The sequence below is a fragment of the Culex pipiens genome, chromosome 3, assembly GCF_016801865.2.
Source record: "Culex pipiens pallens isolate TS chromosome 3, TS_CPP_V2, whole genome shotgun sequence".
NCBI lineage: Eukaryota > Metazoa > Arthropoda > Insecta > Diptera > Culicidae > Culex > Culex pipiens.
This window is the reverse complement of record NC_068939.1, coordinates 46,291,594-46,317,979: the sequence shown is the minus strand read 5'-3', so window position 1 is coordinate 46,317,979 and position 26,386 is coordinate 46,291,594. Positions and strand designations below refer to the sequence as shown.

General features: G+C 38.3%; 2 protein-coding genes across 2 annotated transcripts in view; both read left to right on the top strand.

Annotated features, from left to right (window-relative positions):
• LOC120421533 (transmembrane protein 170A) overlaps nucleotides 1–24,100 on the top strand; it is a 29,404-nt gene extending 5,304 nt beyond the window's left edge. The window contains exon 2 of the mRNA XM_052709793.1: nucleotides 20,040–24,100. Within this exon, the coding sequence (XP_052565753.1) occupies nucleotides 20,534–20,926 (393 nt within the window). The 5' untranslated portion in view covers nucleotides 20,040–20,533 and the 3' untranslated portion in view covers nucleotides 20,927–24,100. The remainder of the gene's footprint in view (nucleotides 1–20,039) is intronic.
• Nucleotides 24,101–25,879: 1,779 nt separating this feature from the next.
• LOC120421527 (H/ACA ribonucleoprotein complex subunit 3) lies at nucleotides 25,880–26,333 on the top strand. The gene is made up of 2 exons (XM_039584746.2): nucleotides 25,880–26,068; nucleotides 26,135–26,333. The coding sequence occupies exons 1-2, from the start codon at nucleotides 26,015–26,017 to the stop codon at nucleotides 26,273–26,275; spliced, it is 195 nt and encodes a 64-aa protein (XP_039440680.1). The 5' UTR covers nucleotides 25,880–26,014; the 3' UTR covers nucleotides 26,276–26,333.
• Nucleotides 26,334–26,386: the final 53 nt, after the last annotated feature.

Below are 26,386 nucleotides of genomic sequence, written 5' to 3'. Positions count from 1 at the left end.
AAGACTTCACTCTTTCTGCAGAAATGTCCAGTTCTTCGCTTTGGCAGCTTACACCTCACAAAGTTTTCCGCGGATGATGACATTACAACCAACTGTCAGAAAAGGCAAAATACGGATCTAAAATCTGGTTTAGACACTTTATAATTTTCTAAAATTTTCCTAGAAGGTTAATTTTAAATTCGAAAAAAACATGACGCAGCAAAAAAATTTCACGCCCGCACGCACCGATTACTACGATCAACATCTAAACTTCATAATATTAACTAGGGTCTTGTGGGTCAGCCAGTCCGGAGATAATCGAGTGCATATTTTTGGGTGCACGGACTCACATCCAGACACACGCACAGACATTTGTTCAGAATTTGATTCTGAGTCGATAAGTATACGTGAAGGTGAAGGAGTGATTTTATAGCCTTTCCTCATTTAGGTGAGGAAGGCAAAAACAAAAACGCGAATTTTTCAGTTGAAATTAAACTGAATCTTATAAAAATGTTCTAAAATCTTTTCTAAAATTTCGAGTTTTAACTCAGCGGCATTTTTTTGTCCATACTTCTGTATGTCTCAAAAGTTGCGTTTCCTCTAAAACATATGAAAAAGTCAAAAAAATACGGATTATCGGAAATTGATTTTTTGTGAAAAAATAATTTAAAAATCGGCAATTTTTTTCTGTTTGACAATTTTTCCTTAATAGACCTCTTAAAACTTTGTCGAAGACACCAATTCGATCAGATAAATCTTCAAAATTTACAGAATTTCGAAAATGTACGCAACATTTTTATACGAACAGCTGCCAAAATTGTATGGAGACATTTATGGGTGAATCAATGACACAACATGACTTCTTTGGTCATAGGGAAGGCCCCCACACAGTTTTAGCCAAATAAAAAAAACCAAAATAATAAAAATGGTCGAAATCGGCCGATTTTGAAGAGAATTGCTCAGTTTTTTTTTAATTTCGTAGATGGGGAATGATAAGTTTAAATTTAACGAGGAAGTGAATAAATGAAATCAAAACGTTATCAAAGTGCTATGTTTAGCGCAATTCTAAAAGATTAGAAATAAAAACTGAAAAATTTCCACCTAAAAACCTTGTTCGTTCCAGCTGTGCCAACAGCAACTTTAGGACATGCCACAATCGAAACCACAATCAAAAGTACCTCACCCTTGCTCGTATGCTAGCAGGGCCACTCAAGTTAATAATCATCCGTCCAATCCCTTCGCGATGACGGTGTAAAGACGTTGAACTAAAAAACCACTGCCATTGCCACTGCTGCAGTCGTCCAAGTCACAACCGCACCGTTGAATTAGTACCTTCCATTAGCGTCAAGGCACTAACGAAGTAGAGTTTTTTTGTGTGCATGGAATGCACTCCATCCGTTCACAGCGGAACATTGTGTGAAACCAGCGAATCAAATGTTGTTGCTGATTTCAAGTGGAAATGTGTTACAACTCGTTCAGCAGAACCCCTCCAAACACTTGACTTGACTATATAGAAACCTTTTAGTCCAGATAATCGACGACGAAACGAGACTAGATTCGCGCCTTTCTTATCAGTCAGTTTGTTCGGTTGAAGGTTGACAACTCATACGCTGTGCACAGCACGAGGAGGACTCACCAAGCCATGATTCATTGTTGTTCATTGTGTGAAAATATCACAAGTGAACAAGTGGTTCATACTTTTTCTCACTAAAGAAAAGTTTTGATATCACTCTTTTTTTTTACAAGGTACACGTGTTAACTGCGACTAAGAATCAATAACTGAACATAAGTTTGTGTACCTCTGAAGATCAACCCTATTCAAAATTATATACCATTTAAAGAGTCACAACTACCTCAAGGTGAATTAAGTTTTTTTTGTATTTTTTTCCACAAACTCTAATCTGTAATCTTCATTCGATAACAATCCTCGAGGACTGATTGAGTCGTAGCAAGTAAGCTGACGAAGCTAAACTTCCTGCCACATTATTTTGCTTGTCAAGTTTATCGATTCAGTAGCAGCCGAAAAAACGCAAAACTCAGCTGAAACTGTTCGTCACCACCGTAGTCGTCGTTGGAGGCAAAGTTCACACACTTCAAAGTGAGTTCAAACTCAGACAGCTCGGATTTGCTGCGTGACAAATGTGTGTTAAATTTGGAATGTTTTGCTTTATTTTTGGATTCGTGACTTGGTTAAAATTAATTATGCCCGGCATTGAGCTGTACTCCTCAACTTATCTAGACAGATATTTTTTTTAAAGAAAAATCGCAGTTATTAAATAACTTTACGACCAGTCCCTTTCAGACGCAACAATATTAAAAGTAATCCAGCGAAATCCATTAAAGAGGGCATGAGAAAAGGGGAAAATCATAACCCATTACCAGCACACAAGTACAGTGTGTCCTTTTTATGCCGCGACCACCACCCACAACGGGCCTCACAGACTGAATAGCAAATTAGGTTTTACGCCGACTCGATTTGGAGGTTAGAAAGAAGTGCACTGTTTACATGGACCATGTAAACAGTGCACACGAGCTGTCAAATGACGTCACGGTGTAAAACCTAATAGCGAGGAAAAAAGGACCTGGAAACAGACACAGACAGGCCTCTGGCGATGGTCATAGTCAAATTCCATTTAACTTCAGCGCTTCAATTATTCACACAATCTGACAGAGACGCGGGGACATGTCATGCTGGGTTCCATCGTTCCATGGTCGGGTGGATGGTTCTCCCATGACAAGGGGAAACGACAGTAGCACAGTGCAACTACAGAGTGAAAGTACATCCGTTATATGGTGAACATTTAATGGATGGAATCGTTTGTGGGATTACGCTCGATGGGGGAGGCGCTTTGGAGAAGTTTAATCTATGGTAGTTTTAGTCAATTTGGGCTCTTTATAATTAAATTCTTATGTTTGTCCACACAGCAAAAAATAAAATCCGATGGTAAAATCTCATACAAAACTATGAGATAACCTTTGTGAAAAAAGACATATAATATTACACAATGATTAAATTTTTCTACGTACAGAAAAAAATCAACCCGTCCGGATTAAAACCCAACATACACAGAGTGGACTGCGCCTTAGCCAGCACTGCTATCGATCCATTTAAGAGTGAGAGGGATAAACGCCTAAACTGTATGAGCCTGCAGGTTTCCCATACTGTTGGGCTAAAGGCTACATATTTCTGGATGACATAACATTTAATAAAATAATGCAAAATTTATTCTACCCCTTGGTTTCATACTATTTTAAATTTAAAAATATTTTTTTTTGATTTCGAATCTAATTTTACTTTTGTTAGTTAAACTTTTACAAAATGCTTTATACATTGTTCTTCATTACAGTTACGCTACTGTCAAAAATAGTAAAATATCAATGAATTTATAAAAAAGAATGTGTTAGGTTTGACGTCTTTTCCGATCTGTGGTCCCAAAATTTTTTTTTTTAAAGAATGAAAAGTCTTTATTTGATTGAAAATGCATAAATAAACGGTATGGAGAAATTCTATGAAACTTTAGACAACGATTCTTTGTTGTATTTTTATTTAATTTTTATTAAACTTTGTGTGCACTTTTTCTATGACTAAAGAAATCATTAAGCATCGTCCAAATAAGTTTTCATTCAATTTTGGCAGCTTTCAATACCGAAAAGGCTTTTAAAATTGATATACAGTCCAGACTCGATTATCCGAAGGCCTCGGAAAAATTTCACTTCGGATAATCGAATCACGAAAAAAAAAACATTTTTTCGATGCCTATTTTTTATTGTCGAGCTTAAGTATGACCCCTGATTGTGATTTAAAACTTTTAAATTGGGTCCTAAAATGAAGCTTAGATTGCTGATATTATTGTTTACAGCGATAAAGCTTATTTTTCTGAGTAAAATGACCCTTTGTACGACCACAAAGAGTTTAAAATGGATTTTTAAATCAATTTGGAACAATTAACCTCGCGGTCCTTCTTGACAGAAAAGTTCCTACTTGACAGCTCGTTCCAAGGGGACCATAGTTGATCCATCGAAAAAATGTTGTCTTGTCAGTATTATTTTTTTGCATTAAAATGAAAAAAAGTGATCAGAAATGGTTTTTGATCGTGTTTTTTACCGTTGTACATAAAAATTTACATAGGGCTTTACTGCCCATGATCGCATAAATGTCCCATATGCAAAAACAGCAAGCTGAGAAAAACGCAGGGCAAGTTTGTCCCACACATAAGGCTACGTGTTAAGTTTTCACGAAAAAACTGGATTTCCTCCCGATTTCTAGAACAAAGTACTGGATGTTATAGGCTCATTAGAAAGAGCACACGATTTTGAACCAAACTGCATCATTAACTCAAAAGTGATGAAAATGCATATGGGACATTTATGCGATCATGGGCAGTTTAGTACCCAATTGTGATTTAAAACTTTTAAATCCAAGATGGTGGCCAATATGGCGGTGTTGAAACATTGAAAAAAATGCATTTTATTATTTAATAGGCAATCAACTATTCAAATTTGACTAAAATGTGGTTGCAGAACTCAAATTGGATGTTTAAAACAAGAAAAAAAACGAAAAAAAAATTTGTTCGTGATTCGATTATCCGAAGTCCCATACAAACCTTCGGATAATCGAACTTCGGATAATCGAAACTTCGGATAATCGAGGCTTCGGATAATCGAGTCTGGACTGTACCTGTATCTTGAGAACAGATCTTGGGCAAAGTTGTAATTATAGCGTTTTGCTTTGGACTTTTCAGAAAAAAATAGTTACACTCTAAATAAAATTTACCCATTCTTTAATTCGACTTTTCGAACAAAAAAACTGGATTGCGCAAAATAAAACTTTTTGTAAAAAAAACTAATTTTTGGATAAGTTTTAGAAGCCAAGAATGCCATCTTTTTAGCTATAGCCCAAGTTGGCCATAATTCATTTGGTAGTGTTATCAAGTTTTCGAAAAGGCAATAATTTAAAAAAACATGGAAAAAATCGAAAAAAAATATTTTGACATTATTTTGAGGATAGGCATAAAATCACTCGAAAAATGAACTTTGGCAGTTTTCATCATCTAAAACATTACCAAAAAAATAGAATTTTCAATAATGGGTATTATGCGTATTTTTTGTGTGAAAAGTCCTATACAATAAGTTTTTTTTTAGAGTGTAACCACAGTGTCTGTGGTGTAACTTTTATTTCTGAAAAGTTCTAAGGGACCATCCATAAACCTCGTAGATACCTTTTTTTTGAAAATCTCAACCCCGCCGCCCCTCGTGGACAATTGTCCATCCGTGTTTCTGGGGACCCCAAACTTCATACTTCCCCTCGAGTTGTCATTTTTGCAGGGCTGCGGAGTCGGGTCATATTTCAAACGACTCCGACTCCGACTCCGACTCCGGCTTTCTCAGATTAGCCGACTCCGACTCCGACTCCGGCTCCGGCTTTCAACAAATGGTTGGCTCCGACTCCGACTCCGACTCCGGCCTACCAACTCTAGCCGACTCCGACTCCGACTCCGACTCCAGCTTTCAACAAATGGTTGGCTCCGACTCCGACTCCGACTCCACATATTTTTAAATGTTTCAAAAGTTAGTTAACTATTATTAGTTAATTATTTTTAAAACATTGATAAATAGGATTATTTGAATACTCTCTAAGCGTCATGTTTTTCTCAAGAAAAATAAGTTAAGTAAAAGTAAAGTAAAGTAAATAAACGGAAAAAAAAGTTTCTAGGTTACAAGTTTTATACGTTATGGAAACAGAAATCAAAAAATATCTTCAGTTTTAGAGGCATTTTGAGAAGAACAGTTATGTAAGTTAATTTGGATTTATTTGCTTAACCTCAAATTTGAAAATATTTTTTTCAAGGTTGTGGTGACCTATTATGGGGGTTCTATCCGGGATCCTGTCCTGTCCTGGATCACTCCCGGACAGCACGACTTGTCCACTCGCGCACATCACAACAACTGCCTCAGCTGACGTTAGCTACACGATTGTTGTATTCTAGGTAACACTGACTTAATCCTGCTCGCTCAAGCTGGTATAATATTAGGGCGGTACCACATCTCGTTTTGTCTACAGATAGTGAATCTATATTCATTATCACAAAATAACACTACCTATTTCTCGATAAGTTTAAAGTACATAGCAAGCCTCTTCAGCTAATCTTGATGCCAATCTATTCAATGTCTAGCAGGCACTTCTTAATGTATACTTTTTGAACCAATCTAGCTTTTCTATTGATTTTTATCGTTCGTCCTACTCTTTGCTCTATTTTTTCTTTTTTTTAAGGTCTCTTGGTGATTTATCTTCTCCTCTCTCCAATGAACTACCGATCTGGATTATAATGCTTTGATCAATTATGTACTTAGTGTGCTTTATAATTACTATGTGTTAGTTGGTTAGTTAGTTATAAAAACTTTTCATATTTATATTGCTATTTTTCTTCAATAATAGGGTGACATAACCCAACTGCTGGATAAAATTACTTAGTCCTTTCTTTACGAGAAACATTTGCTAACATTTTTGGATTAACATAGTTGTGTTTGCTCCGAAAAGGTCAACCAGATTTGTATTACTACAATCAAAAAATAAACCTGTAGGTTCTCTACCACTGTTAAATCAAAATGAATTTTAGGCACATAATAACTTGATCCGCTTTACTGCTCCTCTGAATTTGTGAATGTTTTGTGTTTCAAAATTTGGTATAATGTTTCGTTACTGAAAATCTTGTTAATAATGAACTTCAAACACTTATTTTCTTCATTTTTAAACAAACAAATCACAAAAATTAGGCCGAACCAAAATAAAATCTTTGCTATTCTAATTATGCCTTTAACTTAGTCTTTTAACCCTCCAGTAAGATATTGTAATTCAATTTTCCTTTTGCATCCTTTTTTTTTTACACATTTTATCTGTTCATTTTTCATTTGCACCCCGCAATGTACAATTACTTTTTAACTAGATCTATTATTATGTGGTCTTTGCTAACAGTGTATCTGTATCTTTCTTTTTTTTTCTACCAGTTGATAAGATCATTATTCTGATTGATAATTTTCAATAATAATTGGGTGCTACGCCGTGCCGTCATTTGAAAGCTCGTGTGAACCAAAACGCACATGCATCACATTCTAACAGAGACACACTTGGCAAAAATGTAGACAGTGTTCGTGAGCTGTCAAATTACTAACCTAAAAACCGAGTCGGTGTAAAACCTAATACTTCATTCAGCCTATTGTAACAACGCCTTTTAAATTTTGGGCCTTGTATATGCAAATTTGTTGGAAATTCCAGTTTTTTTTTTACTCTTTCACGATTCTATATGTAGTTGTTCTTTATCGGTCTCTATTATGGCAGTCGATTTCTCGACTCACATCATTCTGACATTCGGCTGATACTTAAATTTTGGCTGAGTCTTCTTTTTATTTTTGGCTACTAGCGGTTTATACTCTATCTATCTTTGTGTTTCATTAACGGTTACGCTTATTACAAAATATATACTTTAATTATTTCAAACTTCTCAACAACTTGAGCAATCTAATTAATTCAAGATCTATAGTAACTTAAATAGTAATTCGTCATTTCCTTAAACCTACAGTCGACTCTCTGGCTGTCGATTTTCTCGATATTAATATTGCTCCAGCTGTCAAAACATTTATCGATCCCTTTAACTTGAATTGAAGCTTCAAGCAGCATGCTTTGATTTTTCGTTCTATAATTTGATACCCCCCCGCTCTCGACGGTTCCTTCCATATCTGGGCTTCTGGCTCGAGACGAGAAGCTCCCAGCGCGTATGCTTACCTCGCGAGCATCGTCGTACAAAAAAGCCCGATTGCTTGCTCGCCCGACACACATCACGGTTGAGTGAGTGCTACCGTTTGCTGAGATCCCAAGACTGGCTCTCATAGTGAGTGTCACTCACAGTGATTGCTTGATATTATGCCCCACAATATCGACATCGAGAGAGTCCACTGTATTAGCTTTTTAAAAGTAATTTCAAACCTTTCCTGTAGTTGATTGACTCCATTCATTTAGCTCACGTGAGCTCTGTTCCATTTTTTCGTCTTCTTTAGTGAATAATCTAAGCTAAAGATAGTAGCTGAACACAAGTTATTTTTTGAACTAGAATCGAATCTTTCTTAGTTACGAACACCAAACCATGTCAAAAACTCAGCCTAAAATGTCACATTGGGTGTGTGTCTGGGAAATTGCGTTAGAAAATCTGGCGAATTTCCCCCGCAGTTTTTTAGCTTATACGCATAACACAGCGTACGGTTCAACCGATTTAACCGATTGTTTTTTTTTTTTTTTTTTTTTGAGATTACTTTTCCTATTATGGAAATTTTTATTTAACACTTATAATAAATCCTTCCCGGATCTTTGCCAACTTTGCACTTTAAATTTCTCTTTGAGTCTCTAGTTTACCTGACTCTCAATTCTTCCTGACTTCTTACGCAATATCATTCTGGCTTTTAGCCTACGTTTTGCTCTTGGCCAGTTTCTGTTTTACTGTCTATTGGCATTTATTTATTCCTTACTTTCTGACTCTCAATCTTTATGGTTTTATCTTTCCTTACCTTTTGGAATCTGTTCATTTCATATTTTCTATCTAGCTCAAAAACATCAGTTCTTACTCCAGGTCTCCCCGTGTTTTCTTTGTATCAATGCTTCGGGTTCCGACTACGTATTACCGTCTTTCCATCTGGCTCTTAGCCTAGGGTTCTGACTGGTTCTTGTCTTCCCTCTTATTCAACTGGCTCAAGACCTTGGGTCAGACTTTTGGTCTTCCCGTTTTTTTTTTCAACTGGCTCGAAGCCTCGGGTCGGACTCTTGGTCTACCCGTCTTTTTTCAACTGGCTCGAAGCCTCGGGTCAGACTCGTGGTCTTCCCGTTTTTTTTTTTCAACTGGCTCGAAGCCTCGGGTCGGACTCTTGGTCTTCCCGTCTCTTTTCAACTGGCTCGAAGCCTCGGGTCAGACTCGTGGTCTTCCCGTCTTTTTTTTTCAACTGGCTCGAAGCCTCGGGTCGGACTCTTGGTCTTCCCGTTTTTCAACTGGCTCGAAGCCTAGAGTATGTCATCTAATACTTTGTCTGCGTTGTCAATTTAACTGGTTTTTAGCTTGAACTATAACGTCAAAGTTCTTTCTGCTCTCTCCCATATTTTGCCGAACAGAACATCTAATAATTCATCTGGCCAAACCCTGGAAACATGTTTCGGCACGCCTTTGCTTCAGTCTGTCTCCACTCTGGTTCAACCGTGACCTAGTGTCAATTTTGCGTACTGTTTTCGTTGTCGATGAACCAAGTCTACGATGGCATCTGACTAAGCGATGTTCGTGAATATATTTTACACAATTCAACCTCCGAATCGAGTAAAGCTTTTTACCCGAAAATCCACTCTAAAATCTAAATTTTTTACTCTAGTGCATAGCGTTTTCTATAGCAGGAATTCTACTCGATTTAGGTGTAGGAGAACTACAAAACTTTTTACACCCAGTTTCTATCCACCCCGGGACTAGAACTGACGACCACTGGATTGTGAGTCCAACGGTCGACCATCGACTCTCCCGAAGAAGACTTCTACATTTTGCAGATATCGACCCGTACACCTTGACTGACATTTACTCTGTGTTTACTTCCTTCGCGAACGGAAAACTTGATCTAACAAATCTCGTTTGGAAAATGACACTGGGCCACCTGGGATCGAACCCACGCCAACTGAATTAAGAGGCAATCACGCTTACCACTGCACCACCGGACTCGGCGAAAATTCACTCAAACCCTTTAAAAATATATTTTGATTTGTCTTAAATGTGTACCTACTTACTGAAGATTTCCCTTTCAGCGTGCACACATGTAAACAAACAATCACTCACCACTTCCAGCCCAGAAGCCTAGAAAAGTTCATGTTCAGTTCTGAACTCTCAAACTGAAGAAAACTTTAAAATTGTTTTCTTTTCACTTTCCTAATTTGACAACATTACAAATTCATGATTTCGCATTGTGGTCGCTTAGGCATGAAAGCCTTGCAATCGTCTACCTTTTTCAATTGCCAAACAAATCAAGTACGGTCTTACCCAAACAATGCGATCCCATCCTCGTCGCCAATTTGTGGTGACCTATTATGGGGGTTCTATCCGGGATCCTGTCCTGTCCTGGATCACTCCCGGACAGCACGACTTGTCCACTCGCGCACATCACAACAACTGCCTCAGCTGACGTTAGCTACACGATTGTTGTATTCTAGGTAACACTGACTTAATCCTGCTCGCTCAAGCTGGTATAATATTAGGGCGGTACCACAAAGGTAATAAATTTAAATATTAAATTATTATTTTTGAAAGAATAACTAAAAGAAACCTGGCCTTAATGATCTATTGAACATTAAAATTCAATTTGCTCACTTTCAGGCTGACATTTATATAAAGGACAGTGACAGGCACCTTGTTTTTAAAATGACAATTTTAAACGAAACATTTTTTTTTGTTTTTTTAAGACGTACATGGACATCACGGCTGAAGGAGATTATTATTGCAAATCAATGTATCTAAACAATTTCTTCGTGAAAAGTACGCTTAAGATGTTCTTTTCAAATATCTGCGACATGGAAAATATTTTACCCTGGAAATTTTTAATTTATTTAAATTTTAAAATTTTATATACTTTAAAAAGGAGGCGCACGATACTTCGTGAATCTTCACCTAAAACGAAGTTTTATGAATGATCTTGCGCCTCCATCGAAATATATGAAAAAACTTAAAATATAATAAAAAACAAATATCCACAAGTAAAATATTTTCTAGGTCACAAATATTTAATTTTTTAAGGTACATTGTTAGGTACATTGTGTTTTTTGTATAATATTTGAAAAATAAATTAAAATCCTACATTTTGTTCTATAAATTTTTTTATTAGTTCATTTTTCTCTGAATTCTTGAGATTTGGTTTTTTTTTGCAACGATATCAAAATAGTTTAACTAAAATCAACATCAACAATCAATGATTAATTCAAAATTTGTTGCAACTTCTTTTGATATTTTTTGTTAGTTTCAATTATTCAAATGCAACATATTGATTTTCTTGTACTTAGTGATAAACAAAATGCGCATGTTGAGTTCCAAGTAAGAGATTGTTATTATCGTTGATTATTTGTTACAAAAGTTAAACTGTCAGTGACTCTTTTTCGATTTGCAAAAACAGTGATTACTATTTTTAATCTTTTTATGTACCTCGTACCAAGACATATGCTATCGGGGTAAAAGATGATTGTGTGTGTACTTTTTTTTAGAAATATCTGGATGAAATTTGGTCAAATTTGAATTGAAAGGGCACATAAATATAGGCAAAAGGAAGCATTCAAGAATCAATTAGATATGTCTGACTACATAACCAATATTTTTTTAAATTATTTTTTAAATTATGATACTACATACTTGGGTAAGAGGTTATCACTTAGTGATTATAGTGTAATAACACAATTAGACCTTTTCAATCACAATAAAAAGCTTCAAAAACACAATGGCATCTGATAAATCAATAAAAATATAAGATGTTTTGAAAATTGGCCTGTTCTATACAAGAGAAAACCACTCTGATCAAAGAGCCCTGGGCACCATCGGGCACTTTTCAGGCACCATCGGGCACGTTCAGGCACGAGCTCGGGCACCTTTCACTCTGAATTTGACAATTGGAAAAGTAATTTAAAAATATCAAAGTAATCAAGATTCTGTCATAAACATTTTTAATTTTCACAAACATTTGTTTCGTGTTGCAAGTGCATTTTGTGCAATAAAATTGATTTGAAAGCTAAAAAAATGGATTTCGTCGTGAAGTATTTTGTTGACTTCTGAGATCGGGTGTAATGAAAGCATTGATTCTTCAACAGAGAAATTCTTTACAAAAAATCTTGGATAAATTGTTAATTTGAACATTCAGTTCATAAACCTTGTTGATATCAACGGAATGTTATTTTTCTAACCATTACGATTCTGATGATCAATTCGATTGAAGCTTAATTTCATGATTTTCAATTTCGGTTATGAGAGAGCTTCATTTTTAAATTTGCCAATATTTTGTAATGTATTTCAATTGTATGAAATTAAAACCAGTTACATCGACATCGTCGGTTACATGCTTCTGGTGTACCCATTGGGAATAGAAAGATAGCAAGAACGATGTTTCAGGTTTAGGCATTGGTTTTGTCGCTGTGAATCGATTCATTGAGCAGCATTTATTCACACATCGACTTAAAATTTTTAATTAGGAGATCGTCGATTTATGTACTTTCAAACACTTCAATCAATTGATGATGAAAAAGATTGCACAAAGTTTTCTTTTCGATTTAGTAAAAATTAAAAGATTACATCATTGGAACATTGCAAAACTTCAATATTCTTTTTATGTTTAATGAAAAAAAGTTTTTTTATTAATCGAGAAAATTCAATGAGAACACGGAACAGCTCTTAAACCAGCTTTAGGTCATCGCCGTGATATTTGTAAACAGGATGAGCTGCGCGGGATCGGACCCTGGTTGTTTATTAAACTTCTTTCACTTCCTTCAGAGGTTGGGTTTCCTCAGTTCGGACTGGATTACAAAAAAAAATCACAGGTATTGTTTTCAATCGTTCTTTTCCTGAAAAGGCAAGGGATCTGGTAAATTGTCAATCTATAGTTCATAAAATGCTTCTTACCAGCAAAAATTTAGAGAACTCTGCAATACTCGATTCATTCCAGTAGAATAAAAAAGGAAGATTAGTTTCCTCTTTGCAAAACCGAAGACTCAACACTGACAGGATTGAAATAACTTTATAAACAAATATTGTAAGACGGTTGCTATGTACCGTCTTGTTTTTTTTTCTTGGCCTCAAGGCTCAATCGGGCACCTTCGGGCACGTTTGGGCAACTTTAGGGCACAGCCTACTCGAGGGCAATGAGCGGAGTGGTTTTCCCCTTGGTTCTATAGGAAATACTGAACAATAAAAAAAACATATTTTTTGTTGAATTTAAGATAACTCCGGCTCCGACTCCGACTCCGGGTTATCAGAAATCCTCGGCTCCGACTCCGACTCCGACTCCAGCTCTAAAAATTTAGCCGACTCCGGCTCCGACTCCGACTCCAGCTGTTAGAGTTTTGACGACTCCGACTCCGACTCCGACTCCAGGTCCCCAAAAAGACCCGACTCCACCGACTCCGGCTCCGACTCCGACTCCACAGCCCTGCATTTTTGTATGTCAGTGTAATCATTGTCTGAAGATCCGAATAGAGAGCCTGGAGCTTATTAGAGAACGGACATCTCAAACCAAAAGTACCAATCGAAGCACGAGAACTGTCAAACGGAGGTACCAATCGAGCATTAGACAAAGGATTTTGCTCGATTGGTACCTCCGTTTGACAGTTCTCGTGCTTCGATTGGTACTTTTGGTTTGAGATGTCCGTTCTCTAATAAGCTCCAGGCTCTCTAGATCCGAAGAGTCAGTGAATTGCTCCAGGATATTTTCTGCATACTTAATTATTTTTTAAACCATACAATTTTACGGCTTTGGTAGAACAAATGTATTATTTATTCAACTACCTACTCATATGAAGCCAAATTAAATATTTTCGTTGTTTAGTAATTTAAATCAAAACTGTTTGCTCGTGGTTGAGTTTTCGAAGAAAATGTGCTAAAAAATCAAAGTGTTGCTTGCAAATTATTTGTTATAATTTACTTTCAAATCTGTGTTTCATCGATTTATTTTAAACTCAGAAAATCATCCAATACCCTACCCAACCCAGCGAGTGTTCTACAATCGGCAGTGAATGGATTAAATTAATATTTAACACTGCTGAGCTGATGTTGGGTGTTTGCTGCTGAATGGTAAGGGACCGACGACTATCAGCTGAGCTGGCCACACAGAGCCAGCAGTGTGGGCCAAAAGGGAAACCATGTTGTGGCACCCGGCCAATTCTAGCCAATTTTGCAGCACCAGAATACACATGACAGATGGTTTATGGGAAACAAAAAAGCTGGATTTTGTGTGCCATTCCGAGCCCGTCGTGGCATGCCTGTCTGTCGGTTGTCTGGCCTTTCCCCCCTTCTGTCAGGAGGGGGGTTTGTTCAGGTTGATAAGTTCCGAGAAGTCCTGACCCTTCATTTTCATAAATAGGTTGCCGGATATTGATTTTTTTTTCTTTGTGAGAATCTCCTTCGGTGGTGTATAATTTGAGCAGATTTCGAATGTTTAAAAACTGTTTCAAGTTTATGCACATTTCCCCGCAAACAGGGATAAAGTCCACTACAGTTTGGCAAGTTAACAATTCCGAAGTTCGAGCTGCGTGTAGGCGCCTGGCTTAGTCATCGTGGTTGTGATCTGTTGACACAAGTTGTAAAAAAGTAACATCATTTAACAACAAACTGTTTTGTAATCAACTTTAGCTAAACAAAAGGGTTTAAAATATAAAAATCTGTTTTTTTGGGGATTTACAAAAAAAAAACTTATACTTCTATGACAAAGAAAACAGTTTTTTGTTTGGCCTAAATGAAAAGTTAACTCCACAAAAAAATGTCCCTGCTTTTGACGAAGAACTTCGTCTTAGGGCTCTATACAGGGTAGCAATCCAAAATTTCGCGAAGCGAAATGAAACGCTTTGGTTTCACCTTCCCCTCTCGGCAAATTTCCCCTCTTCTTAGCGCACGCTGGTTGGTTGAACAAACGTTTCCCAATCAGTCAATCGAGAGACGTGAGATTGATGTATCTAAAATCACCCCCACTCTACCTCATAATTTTCGGATCGTCGACGGGCAACAAGCGAACAAGGAGGTATAGGAGAATGGGTGCAAAAAGGCGGGGCATACGTCCCCGACCTAAATCAACAAAAAGCGGCTCGGTCAGTCCCGAAAATTCATTCTGTTGCTGCACGTCGACGAGTCAACATCGGGAGCAGATGGCCTGGAGGCCCGGTAGCAGACGGCTTGGAGACCCAGGAGCAGATGGCCTGGAGGCATAGACATGCCAGCCGGCATGAGCTGGAGGCAACCACCTGGAGTGGCCGGAGGCCCCGGGGATGTTCCGATGGGGGGACATTTGCCGAACCATAAGAGTTGGGGCAATATGGGTATCAAACTTTAGGGGTTTTTGATACTGGACATGAAATTTTACTTTTTGGCAGTAGTGGCCACCACCTGGAGTGGCCGGAGGCCCCGCGGATGTTCCGATGGGGGGACATTTGCGGAACCATAAGAGTTGGGGCAATATGGGTATCAAACTTTAAGGTTTTTGATACTGGACATGAAAAATTACATTTTGGCAGTAGTGGCCACCACCTGGAGTGGCCGGAGGCCCCGGGGATGTTCCGATAAGGGGACATTTGCGGAACCATAAGAGTTGGGGCAATATGGGTATCAAACTTTAGGGATTTCGATACTGGACATGAAATTTGACATTTTGGCAGTAGTGGCCACCACCTGGAGTGGCCGGAGGCCCCGGGGATGTTACGATAAGGGGACATTTGCGGAACCATAAGAGTTGGGGCAATATGGGTATCAAACATTAGGGAATTTGATACTGGACATGAAATTTGACATTTTGGCAGTAGTGGCCACCACCTGGAGTGGCCGGAGGCCCCGGGGATGTTCCGATGGGGGGACATTTGCGGAACCATAAGAGTTGGGGCAATATGGGTATCAAACTTTAGGGGTTTTTGATAGTGGACATGAAATTTTACTTTTTGGCAGTAGTGGCCACCTCCTGGAGTGGCCGGAGGCCCCGCGGATGTTCCGATGGGGGGACATTTGCGGAACCATAAGAGTTGGGGCAATATGGGTATCAAACTTTAAGGTTTTTGATACTGGACATGAAAAATTACATTTTGGCAGTAGTGGCCACCACCTGGAGTGGCCGGAGGCCCCGGGGATGTTCCGATAAGGGGACATTTGCGGAACCTTAAGAGTTGGGGCAATATGGGTATCAAACTTTAGGGATTTTGATACAAGACATGAAATTTGACATTTTGGCAGTAGTGGCCACCACCTGGAGTGGCCAAAGCCCCGGGGATGTTCCGATAAGGGGACATTTGCGGAACCATAAGAGTTGGGGCAATATGGGTATCAAACTTTAGGGATTTTGATACTGGACATGAAATTTGACACTTTGGCAGTAGTGGCCACCACCTGGAGTGGCCGAAGGCCCCGGGGATGTTCCGATAAGGGGACATTTGCAGAACCATAAAATTTGGGGCAATATGGGTATCAAACTTAGAGTTTGTGTGTTGTGTCTTTAACACATGGTTCAGAATGACTCTTTGTAATAAATTTTATTGTTTGCAAAATATTACTTGAAAATTGTTCAATGCCGAAAGTTTAACAGAGAATTGATGCAATGATTTCATATCAACTGGCCCGAAAATTTTGCCATTACGATTAACTGAAGAAGCGTTTGAAAGTTTTAAACGTTATCAAACGTCAAAATACCATGAGACCATCTTTGAGCAAAAATAAATAGATCTTACGTAATAACTATTTCGTGATTGATTTTGTGGCAAAGAAACGCAAATATTAAAAACTATAAAAATTTCATTTAGTTTTGTGTCCGAAGTTCTTCGTCATGATGGTTATGCCTGTAGGATTACCACTGCACCTTTTTAGATCAGTTTGGTAACGTTTCACGTGGTTTCACCTTAATGCTAATGGTTCAATTTTATATGAAACAAAAAACACTCAAAATTTCGAAAAAGTGACATGAAAATTATGGAAAATTTAGACCAGGCCTGCCCAACCTTTTCGGCTCAATTTTCACATTTTTGATCGTCAAAATTACAAATGTTATTTTTTTCATGGTTTCTTTAAAGGAATCGGTTCTCAGATGACCAGTGAACATAACTTTGATAAAAGTTTGAAAAAATATTTTTGCAGGTTGTTTTTATGTAAGTTTTAAGTGAAAAATTGGTCCGGCCCGCGGGCCGGATTGATTTTTGACGTAAAATGTAGATAAAAACGACTTGTATAAATATTTTTTCACACTTTTAGAAAAGTTATGTTCACTGGTCATCTGAGAACCGATTCCATCAAAGAAACCATGAAAAAATGAACAATTGTAATAGAGGAGAAAAGCAACACGCGACAAAATTTTGAGGCTAGGAATTTTGACAGGTATGATTTTCATAAAGTATTCGCCTCCTTTTCTCTCCCACAGAAAACCTGGGAACGAGGTAGCTGTCAAACTTGGCCAAAATGTTAAAGTCACTCACAAAATGAACTTTGAGTGATTTGAGTTCATTTCTGACGTCACGATTTTGTCCTCTATTTTGACGATCAAAAATGTGAAAATTGAGCCGAAAAGGTTGGGCAGGCCTGATTTAGACCAAAGGTAATGATTAACCCTCTACAACCTAACCCCGCCACTAGACGGGCTTCGATCTGAAAAATCGCCAAAAATCCATTGTTCAACAAATTTTTGATCATTAAAAGGCATCGGAAAGAAGAACTCTTCAAATTTCAGACAATTTTAGGGTTGGGAGTTTGACTTATTTTATGTGAATTTGCCAATGTTTTTAAAAATGTAATTTTTTAGGGGTCAACTTTGGCTGTTTTGCCTTCCTCACCTCACTGAGGCAAGGCTATAAAATCACTAGAAAAATGAACTTCTTAAATACGACTCCTAGATATACCTTCACGTATACCTATCGACTTAGAATCAAATTCTGTGGGGATGTGTGTAGACATGATTCTTTTTCCACACGATTATCTCAGAACTGGCTGAACCGAATCCGCCTTATTCTGTTCGTTTTGGGGTCCCCTAAGACCCTATAAATTCTATTCTGTTTAGTAAAGTACTTTTAAAGTTATGCCAAGAAAAAGTTTTTTTGTAGCTACAAAAAAGGGTGATTTTTGCATAACCTCAAAGGCCGGGTCTTTTTGCTTACGCGCGAGAGTCGCGCAGCATGCGTAGGGATTTTGGTCTGACCACGCGGGGGATTGGCAGCCACACCCCCTTGCATGCGTATCGCCCGGTTGCCACATTGCTTAAGCACTGTCTGCGTGTCTTCTGGAAAAATTCTGTATTAATTATTGCGGATTTCAGAGATTTTTAGACAATCGTGCAATTTGTGGAAATCTCTCCAACAAAGTGCACACCTCAAACTACAGCAGAAAAAAAAACTATCCAAGACACACACCCTAGTTTGAAACTGTTCTAAAGTGGTCGAAAGCAACAAAGCTCAGTCGAGACACGCACCACTCTAGGCGAGAGGGTTAGGATTTCAAGTATGCAAATATTTGGTGTGCCGATATTATTTGCAAGGGTGGAGAATTTGGTGAAAAGTTTGCAATATGTTGCTGAATACATCATTTTGTCTCGACAAAGATTTACACGAACTTTTTACTGAAATATATAACTCATGAGACTTTTCTCCTTTATTTTGGAGAGTTGGTAAAAAAAAGAATATTTTAATCGGATTCCTCGGAAAATTTCACATTAAATATCAAAAAATGGTGAAGTTATGTTTTCGATACTCTGAGATACGATTTTTTGAAAATAAAAACTGGGTTTTTCGACGCGCCACGCGCAAAAATCAGAAAACGACGAAAACGGGAAAAAATCGACTTTTTTCACTAAAATTGCGATAACTTTAAAATTCCAGCGATGACCTATAGATGTTATGGTACCAAAAGTTGCGTCTTTTAATTACGAAAATTTTAGTACCCTAACATGTATAGGTCATCGCTGAAATTTTAAAGTTATCGCAGTTTTAGTGAAAAATGTCGATTTTTTCCCGTTTTCGTCATTTTGCAATTTTTGCGCGTGGCGCGTCGAAAAACCCAGTTTTTATTTTCAAAAAATCGTATCTCAGAGTATCGAAAACATAACTTCACCATTTTTTGATATGTTATGTGAAATTTTCCGAGGAATCCGATAAAAATATTTTCAGACATAGGCTCTTTGGTCCCGAGACCTTCAAAACAGCATTTTAAGTTTTCATATGACCTTTTCAAATGTTAAGCCAAACTAATCACCTTTGTTTTGCGTCTAGGACAGCTAAAATCGGATGAAATGGCGCGGAGATATGATTTTTTGAAAAAAGTGGTTTTTGCGAAAATCGATGAAAATTGCCATTTTTCGGACCACCCTAACACGGCGTAGGTCACCCTAATGGCCAAACAAAAAAATACGGGTCTAATTATTTCTGCCAAGGTTCCCCCAGAAAAATTTTGAGCCCGATCGGAGAACTTTTTTTTCGAATCATGCTGTTTTCGTGGGGAATTGCTGTATATTAGTATTATTTTACAATAATAAAATAACATTCCTGACAACTTTAATTTATTTTCATCCAAAAATGTAAATTGACGAGTCGAGTGTCAACATTAACAATTGTGGTACACTCGACATCCCCGAGCTGTACTACACTCATTAAAACGGCCAGGCCTACTGCGTTGCATTAACCGCAGCGAGGATTCTGTGAATGAACCACATTTCACAGAATCTACATCGGAGTCAGGATGCGTGGACATACCGTACCAAACGTTTCGGAGTTACTCTGAAGTTTTGTACTGTTTAATAAACCTTTTATAAAGCTTCAAATTGGCACCTACGATAACACAGCACGTCGCCGGCGTAATGCAATTTTGCAAGAGTGCACTACTTATTTACTTTCGCTCGTTTTTGGCACGGTTTCAATAAACAAAAGCGTCAGCGCGTTGTTTACATTGAGCTCCGTACGTACGTACGCCGCATGGATCCACATCAACACAGCAAAACCCGCCAAAATTTCAAATGTGCATAAACTTACACGCTTCGGTAACGAGCAGAGATTTTTGTTGTTGGATGCGTGTCTTTCATTATGTACATCAGGTACGGTACGGTAATCCGACTCGTGCAAATGTGTGAGTAAACGTGTTTACACACAACGTCAACATAATTTTAATGTGTTTACTCGTCACTCGTATGGCCTTGTGATATTGACCTTCGCCTACTGTGGCAGTTGGGTTTGTTTAGATTGATCAGAATTGGTTAATTTGACATTTATTTGGGATTTAGGAATTATCAATTTATTTTATTTTATTTAATCATCAGTGTTAACAGAAAATATTTCTCTTCCCTATTTCCAGAATACCACACGATGGTGCACAGTGGTGCGTACCTTTCGCACTATCTGCTGCGACCACCACCACTAGCATCGCTACAACTACTTCTATCGTCGTCGTCGTCGTATTCGCCGGTGTCGTCGTCGCACTTGCCACTAGTCACGCTGTTGTTCTCTGCTCGCCGTAACAAAAGCAGCAGCAACAAATCCCACAGGGAATCTGTCGCTAGACGCCGCCATCACACGAGGTCAATTCGACGACCGGAACAAGTAGGAAGCCGGAAACCGGAACAACTGCAACTGCTCAGTAGTAGCCAGGCTGATCATCCGTACAGCTGGCCACGGTTAGACTGTTAGAGGCGCACGGATCTCGAAGCCGAACTATACCTATACTAATACATATACTAAATATTAAGTAGCAAGTACGTAAAAGAGGGAAGGGAAAACGGGAGGGAAAGTTATAGTGAGATTGGGTAGAGAGAGAGGAGGTTCGGGACGGTTTCGACGTTGGGACAAGCAATGTATTCCGAATCCTTTGCGGAACTGGACACGATATCGAACGTGCTCGGTTTGCGGGGCGTGGGCACGAGTACGCTGACCAAGTTTGTAGATATGTGGTACCACGTCTTCCTGTGGGCACTGTTCTCGTCGATCATTGTCCACACCGGTGCGGCGGTCGTGGCGTTCGTGACGCTGCGCAAGCACAAGTTCGGCCGGTTCTTCTCCATCTTCATCCTGGTGATGGGCGTGGTGTCGCCGGTGACCGGGGGCAGCATCAGCAGTGCCACCATTGCCTTTGTACATAGAGCCTCGAACCTGCCGATGTCGCCGATCCTGGCGATGGTGTACGGCGTCGGCCAGACGATCCTGTCGGCGTGTCTCGGCTTTACGCGACTGCTGGCGACGCTGTAGAGATCGATGGAAGTGGGGGGAAGACACCAAACAGTACACACACATATACACTCTCACACAAACATCCTCACTCACACACACACAAGTCTAAGTTACTCAACTAGTGGAATAAGTTCCGAATAGAGTTCAAAACACACAGACATTTCAAAACAGCAAGCAAAACAACAACAACAATCGTTTAGTAATTTTACGATAGTCCAGTTTTTATCACAATGCGTAAAAGACGAAGAAAAAAATAGTTCGAACGAAACGAAACTTAAATGGTTCTATCACAATGCGGAGGCTTGTTTGAATATTTAAACAACCTTCCAGGGTTCAAAAGATGGCAACACTGTCAAAGTGGCGTCACGCGCTGCTTGTTAGGCCGCTACTGTATTTGGGTTATTTCCAAACAGCTAGAATTTCGCTTCTGATTTTCTTCAAAACATTCGATTTAGAATATTTCCTAATTTTGTAGGTGTTTCAACTTGCTGTTCACCATATTTTAGTAAATTCCCATCGCAAATCGTGTTTTCAGAGCCCCAAAACTTCAAACACGAACAAAAGATGCGAACCGAAGATTAGCAGTGACGTTTTGGAATTTTGACAGTCTGAAGCGCATGAATTACCCCATTATCGGTTTCCCACAAGGGTGAAGTGGAAAATGTTGCACATGGTTTTAGTTGGCGAAAGTTCAATAAGTTTTGATGTTTGCTGATTTTTATACTTTTTGCGAAATTTCAGAGACAAAATTGATTGAAAATTAAAGATTAAGATGAGAAATACAGTTTTTTCTGAACAATCTTGCTCAAACACGCGGTAATGTTGAAAAAATATTGAAATTTTTTATTATTGTTTGAAGTTATTTTGCAATACTTTTCTTGTTAGTAAACAAACGACGCCATATTGCCAATGTTGTTTTGTTTATCACAGTTAAGTACGCCATTTTGTGAAGTTCACACTCAGAATTCAACGAAAATTGAGTGAAGTTCACCCAGATATGAATGAAAATTCACCCAAATCTGACAGATGCCCCAATTACTCACTTCTGAGTTGATTCGGTTTTGACGAAAACTGAAGGTTTGAACGTGCATGCAGCTTCAAAACCAAGGTTGCCAGATTCTCCTGGATCTGTCAGTGTGTGTTATTACAAAGGAATTATTTTTTAAAGATTTGGTTGCGACAGTTTTGAACACCTTTTTAAGAAAATTTGTCTTGCGTATTTTAAGATTGGATTGGCCAACGAGTTCAATCAATCAAGCTTCCCCAATGTGATAGTGTACCATGCAGCCATAAACAGAGACACACACATACAAACACACACACGAACAACAGCGAATAATTCGACAAACGCATCTGTACCAGAACAAAATTAACAATTTCGATTTCGAATAACCGCGAGCAAACGCCACTGCAAGTGAGGAATCATTCTGTGCAAAAAACAACTGTAAAGACTAAGCGATAAGCTACGAAACGAGAAAGAAAGAGGTCAGGCGATAATGTATAGTCAAGGAGGGGAAGGCAGGAAGAGAAGAAGAGGAAAACAAAAAATCAACAAACAAGAATAGTGATATATACCTTAAAGTAAACAAGTAATTGAAAACCCTAATTAGTAGCAAAAATTTAATGGGAAAACACAACAGAAAAAAACTAGTTAAAACAAGGAAACATAACGCCACTAAAACAAGCAAAAACCTTAAATGTGCTATCATCACCCCCCAACATAAACACAAACACACGCATTCTATATATCATCATCGTTATCATAAAGAAAAAAGTCAGCAAATAGACAAGTAATTGGAGTAATAAAAACTGTGCTTTCGATATTTGCCTCATTTGTTTTCCCGCCCCATCACCGGAGGAAAGCCCTTCTCACCGAACCGGCATCACTCACAAATTGGGCGCATAAAGTGTCGTTTTTGGAGAAAATTGTCCAATTTAGTAATTTTGGCTCACTTAAATGTTTGAGCTACCCCTCCAATTTGGCATTCATCGGAGTGAAATAACAACAAAAGATCTGGCAACATTGTTTTTCAAGTGCCATCTGTCAAATCGGTACACGGTGATGAAAGTTTATCCAGATTTTGACTGAAGTGTAAACTCGTTGTCAAATTGTCAAAATTTATGAAAATTGGCAAACTTTTCAAACTAGCGACATTTTACGCTCCCGCCATCTTCCCACATGCATATAACATATTGTCCAGCATATCGAAACAAAAAAGGCGCGGCAGCATATATAATAAGACAACTCAAAAACAGTAAACGAGCGCGAAAACGAAACAAAACAAAAATATACACTAACGGAAGGAATTATTTATTTGCCATTTTTTCATTAAACGCTTTTTTCCGTCACCCTGCCTGCGGTCCTATCTCTGTAACTTTGTTCCCCTATCACACACAAACACACCTACACATACGCACACCAACTATGAAATGCTGGGCCTCCCTTTTCAAAAAATAAAAAAGTTTTCACAAATTTCACATAGTGGCTGTTTTTTTGGGAAATTTTGTTCTTTCCAAAATTTATTGTAGAAACCAGTAGACTTAATATAGAGACAAAATTTATTTAGTTGTGTATATTTCTTGAAGAAATCGACCCAACCTTCCTTGTTTTAGGTTTCCCCCACCAACCCCAAATCCAACAACAGTAATAGTAGTAGTAATTGTGGAAATCAGCCAGATTCGTATATATGTATATTTTGTTTTTGAGTTTTTAAGAAAAATAGGGCCAGAAAGAGAGCAATCTAAGTGGAGTAAAAGAGAGAATGGAAAGTGAAAGGGCAAAAAAAGAAAGAGAGCGAGTTGTGCATCTTAGTTACTAGGTGGCAAACAAGTGGGAATCAATAAATTGTAATTTATATTGTAATTGGGGAACGACGACTGTAATTGTATGGGAAAGAAAGAAAAGCAGAGAGAAAGAGAGAAGAGTGTCACAGGAGAACAAAGGATATGGGAGACGAGACAAAGCAGAAGAGGCGGCGACGCGATAAGGTTATTGTGTTTAAGCTGAAAGTCAAATTCTCTCTAAATAAAAGTAATAATCAAGCTAAAACAAATGAAGGAAAAAAAACAAACAAAAAATAACAACAAAGGTAAAACAAAGAAATGCTCCTGCCGGGGACACACACACTTGGAACTGGAGTAGGTTTTAATCATAATAATAAATAAATTAAAGTCAATGAACCGATAGTGAAATTATTTGTGGTATGATTATTTGAAAAGTTGAGAAAATATGCTCCATGAAGCTGATAATCGGATGAAAGTTGCTTTGCAAATGACATCAATTGTATGATTTCAAAATTTTAAAATTAAAAAATTCTAAAATTTAATAAAAACACACAAAAATCTGAACTTCAAGCAATAAAAAAATGTTAAAATTTAAAAAAAAATACTCATACATTACAAAAATGCAAAATACTAAATCCAAAACCTCAAAAATTTATTTTTGAAACACGGTCTGTACTCCATTATCCGAAAACCGGATATCTCAAAATAAGATTATCTAAAATTAAATATTGTCCTATGCGATTTTTTTATATATAACGGTAAAAAACACGAATAAAAACCATTTCTGATCACTTTTTTTGATATTAATGCAAAAAAAAATGACAAGACAACATTTTTTCGATGGATCAACTATGGTCCCCTTGGAACGAGCTGTCTTGTGGACTTTTCGGGCGTTGTTTGGGAAAGACGATGTTTGGTGGGTATTTGGTTATTTATTCAATAGGGGTTATGGGGGGGGGAGGTACGGTTTTTTGGGGGCATTGGAACGATGTTTTTGTTAGTTTTATCGTTGTGTTATTGTTGTGATATTTGGTTTTGAGGACTGGGGTGGGTCCAATTAGGTGGAAGGTTTTAGGTTTCTGTTTTGGAAGGTGTGGTTGGAGAACTATGTGTGTTTGAGGTAGGGGGAGGTTATATGGTTAGAAGGGGGGGGGGGGAGTTGTTGGGGATTTGGTGTTTGGGGGGTTGGGGGAGGAATTTTATTGGGGGGTGGTGACGGTGACATTTTTTCGTTCTGTGAGGGGGTTGATGAGGTAGGGATTGTGGCGGGAGGGGGTGTGGAGGAAGGGAGGGCGGTTACGAGGGGATGGTGGTGGGTGGTTTGTGTGGTGTGGTGGGGTGGGGATTTTGCTTACCACTTTCTTAGAACGTTTGTAATTTTTAGTTTTCATTAGCAATTCCAATTGTTTGTTCTTTTCATCAAAACATTTTGTCCGTTTCGCTCAAAGGTACACGCCGCGCGGCATTTCAGAATGTACCGCAGACATTGTTGCCAACGATTTTCAGTACTTTTGGTGCAATAAAAAAACATACCTGGCAACAATGCCAGGTGATTTTGAAGAAAAAGATCAACAAAAATAAAATACGCAGTATGGTTTGCCGCGTGTCTTTTTTATTGCAAACAAGCATCGCGCGAAGAAACGTCTTTTTCCGTTTTTGTTCTTTTGGGGCCGGTACTCAGCTCCAAAGAAAAGGGGTCAAGAAACAGCCTTACACACAAAGAAAAAAAATACTGTAACAACAAAAGAAATCTACTTTTATCGTAAAAGTTTGCAAAAACTAGCTGGAATCAACGTAAAACATTTATTTGAACCAATGGTTGCCCCACCCGTGTGAATCAATCAGACCGCGCACTAAACTCACAATCCAGAGGTCACCGGTTCGAATCTCGCGGCGGGCGCTCTTAAATTCTAAGTGTCAAAATGTGTATTCGGCGCCGTCGCTCCGTACCATACTCTTATACACTTAGAAGCCAAGGGCGGCGAAGTTATTGAAGAAAACTGGTATATATATATTTTTTCATGTATTTTTTTAGACAACAAGATTTGCTTTTTTTCACAACATATTTTTCATGGTGTCTAACAAAAATCATTCCCTGTCAGACCCCTCGACCAACAGTAGAGCGCACGTCATCGAGTCCGCCTTCCGTGATGTAGCTGTCAAAGTCATTCCGCATATCGAAAACAAAAACACATGCCGTCAAGTGTCAAACGCATCAACAAGGAAGCTCAAACGCGTGATTGTTGCAGGCAGAACATCGAGGTGCTTTCCTTTCAAAATTCAATTTTATTTCGGAAATTTACCCTATAAATTTAATTCAAAATGTACCTGATGTACGACGTGAACGAGAATGGCGAGCGCGTGTACACGCTGAAGGTAAATTTGCTGCGAGTTCTTGGTGTTTTTGTTGGGAAATTGACTAACGTTCCGTCTTGTTTACAGAAACATAACCCCGAAGGCAAGCCAAACCAGTCGGCCCATCCGGCGCGGTTCTCCCCGGAGGATAAGTTCTCCCGCCACCGGATCATCATCAAGAAGCGCTTCGGACTGCTGCTGACGCAAAAGCCAGAGCCCGTCTACTAAATTAGCGTTAGAATTACTTTTTAAGATTAAGGAATAAAGGATTTATGGAATAATTTGATATTTCTGAGTACTTATTTTGTTAGATAAAGGGACATTTCTCAACAATAATTG

Excerpts from the sequence above, each read along its gene's own strand:
- LOC120421527 (XM_039584746.2), top strand. The coding sequence starts at position 26,015 with ATGTACCTGATGTACGACGTGAACGAGAATGGCGAGCGCGTGTACACG. Across the intron at positions 26,069-26,134 it reads AGCGCGTGTACACGCTGAAG|AAACATAACCCCGAAGGCAA; the intron begins GTAAATTTGCTG and ends TCTTGTTTACAG.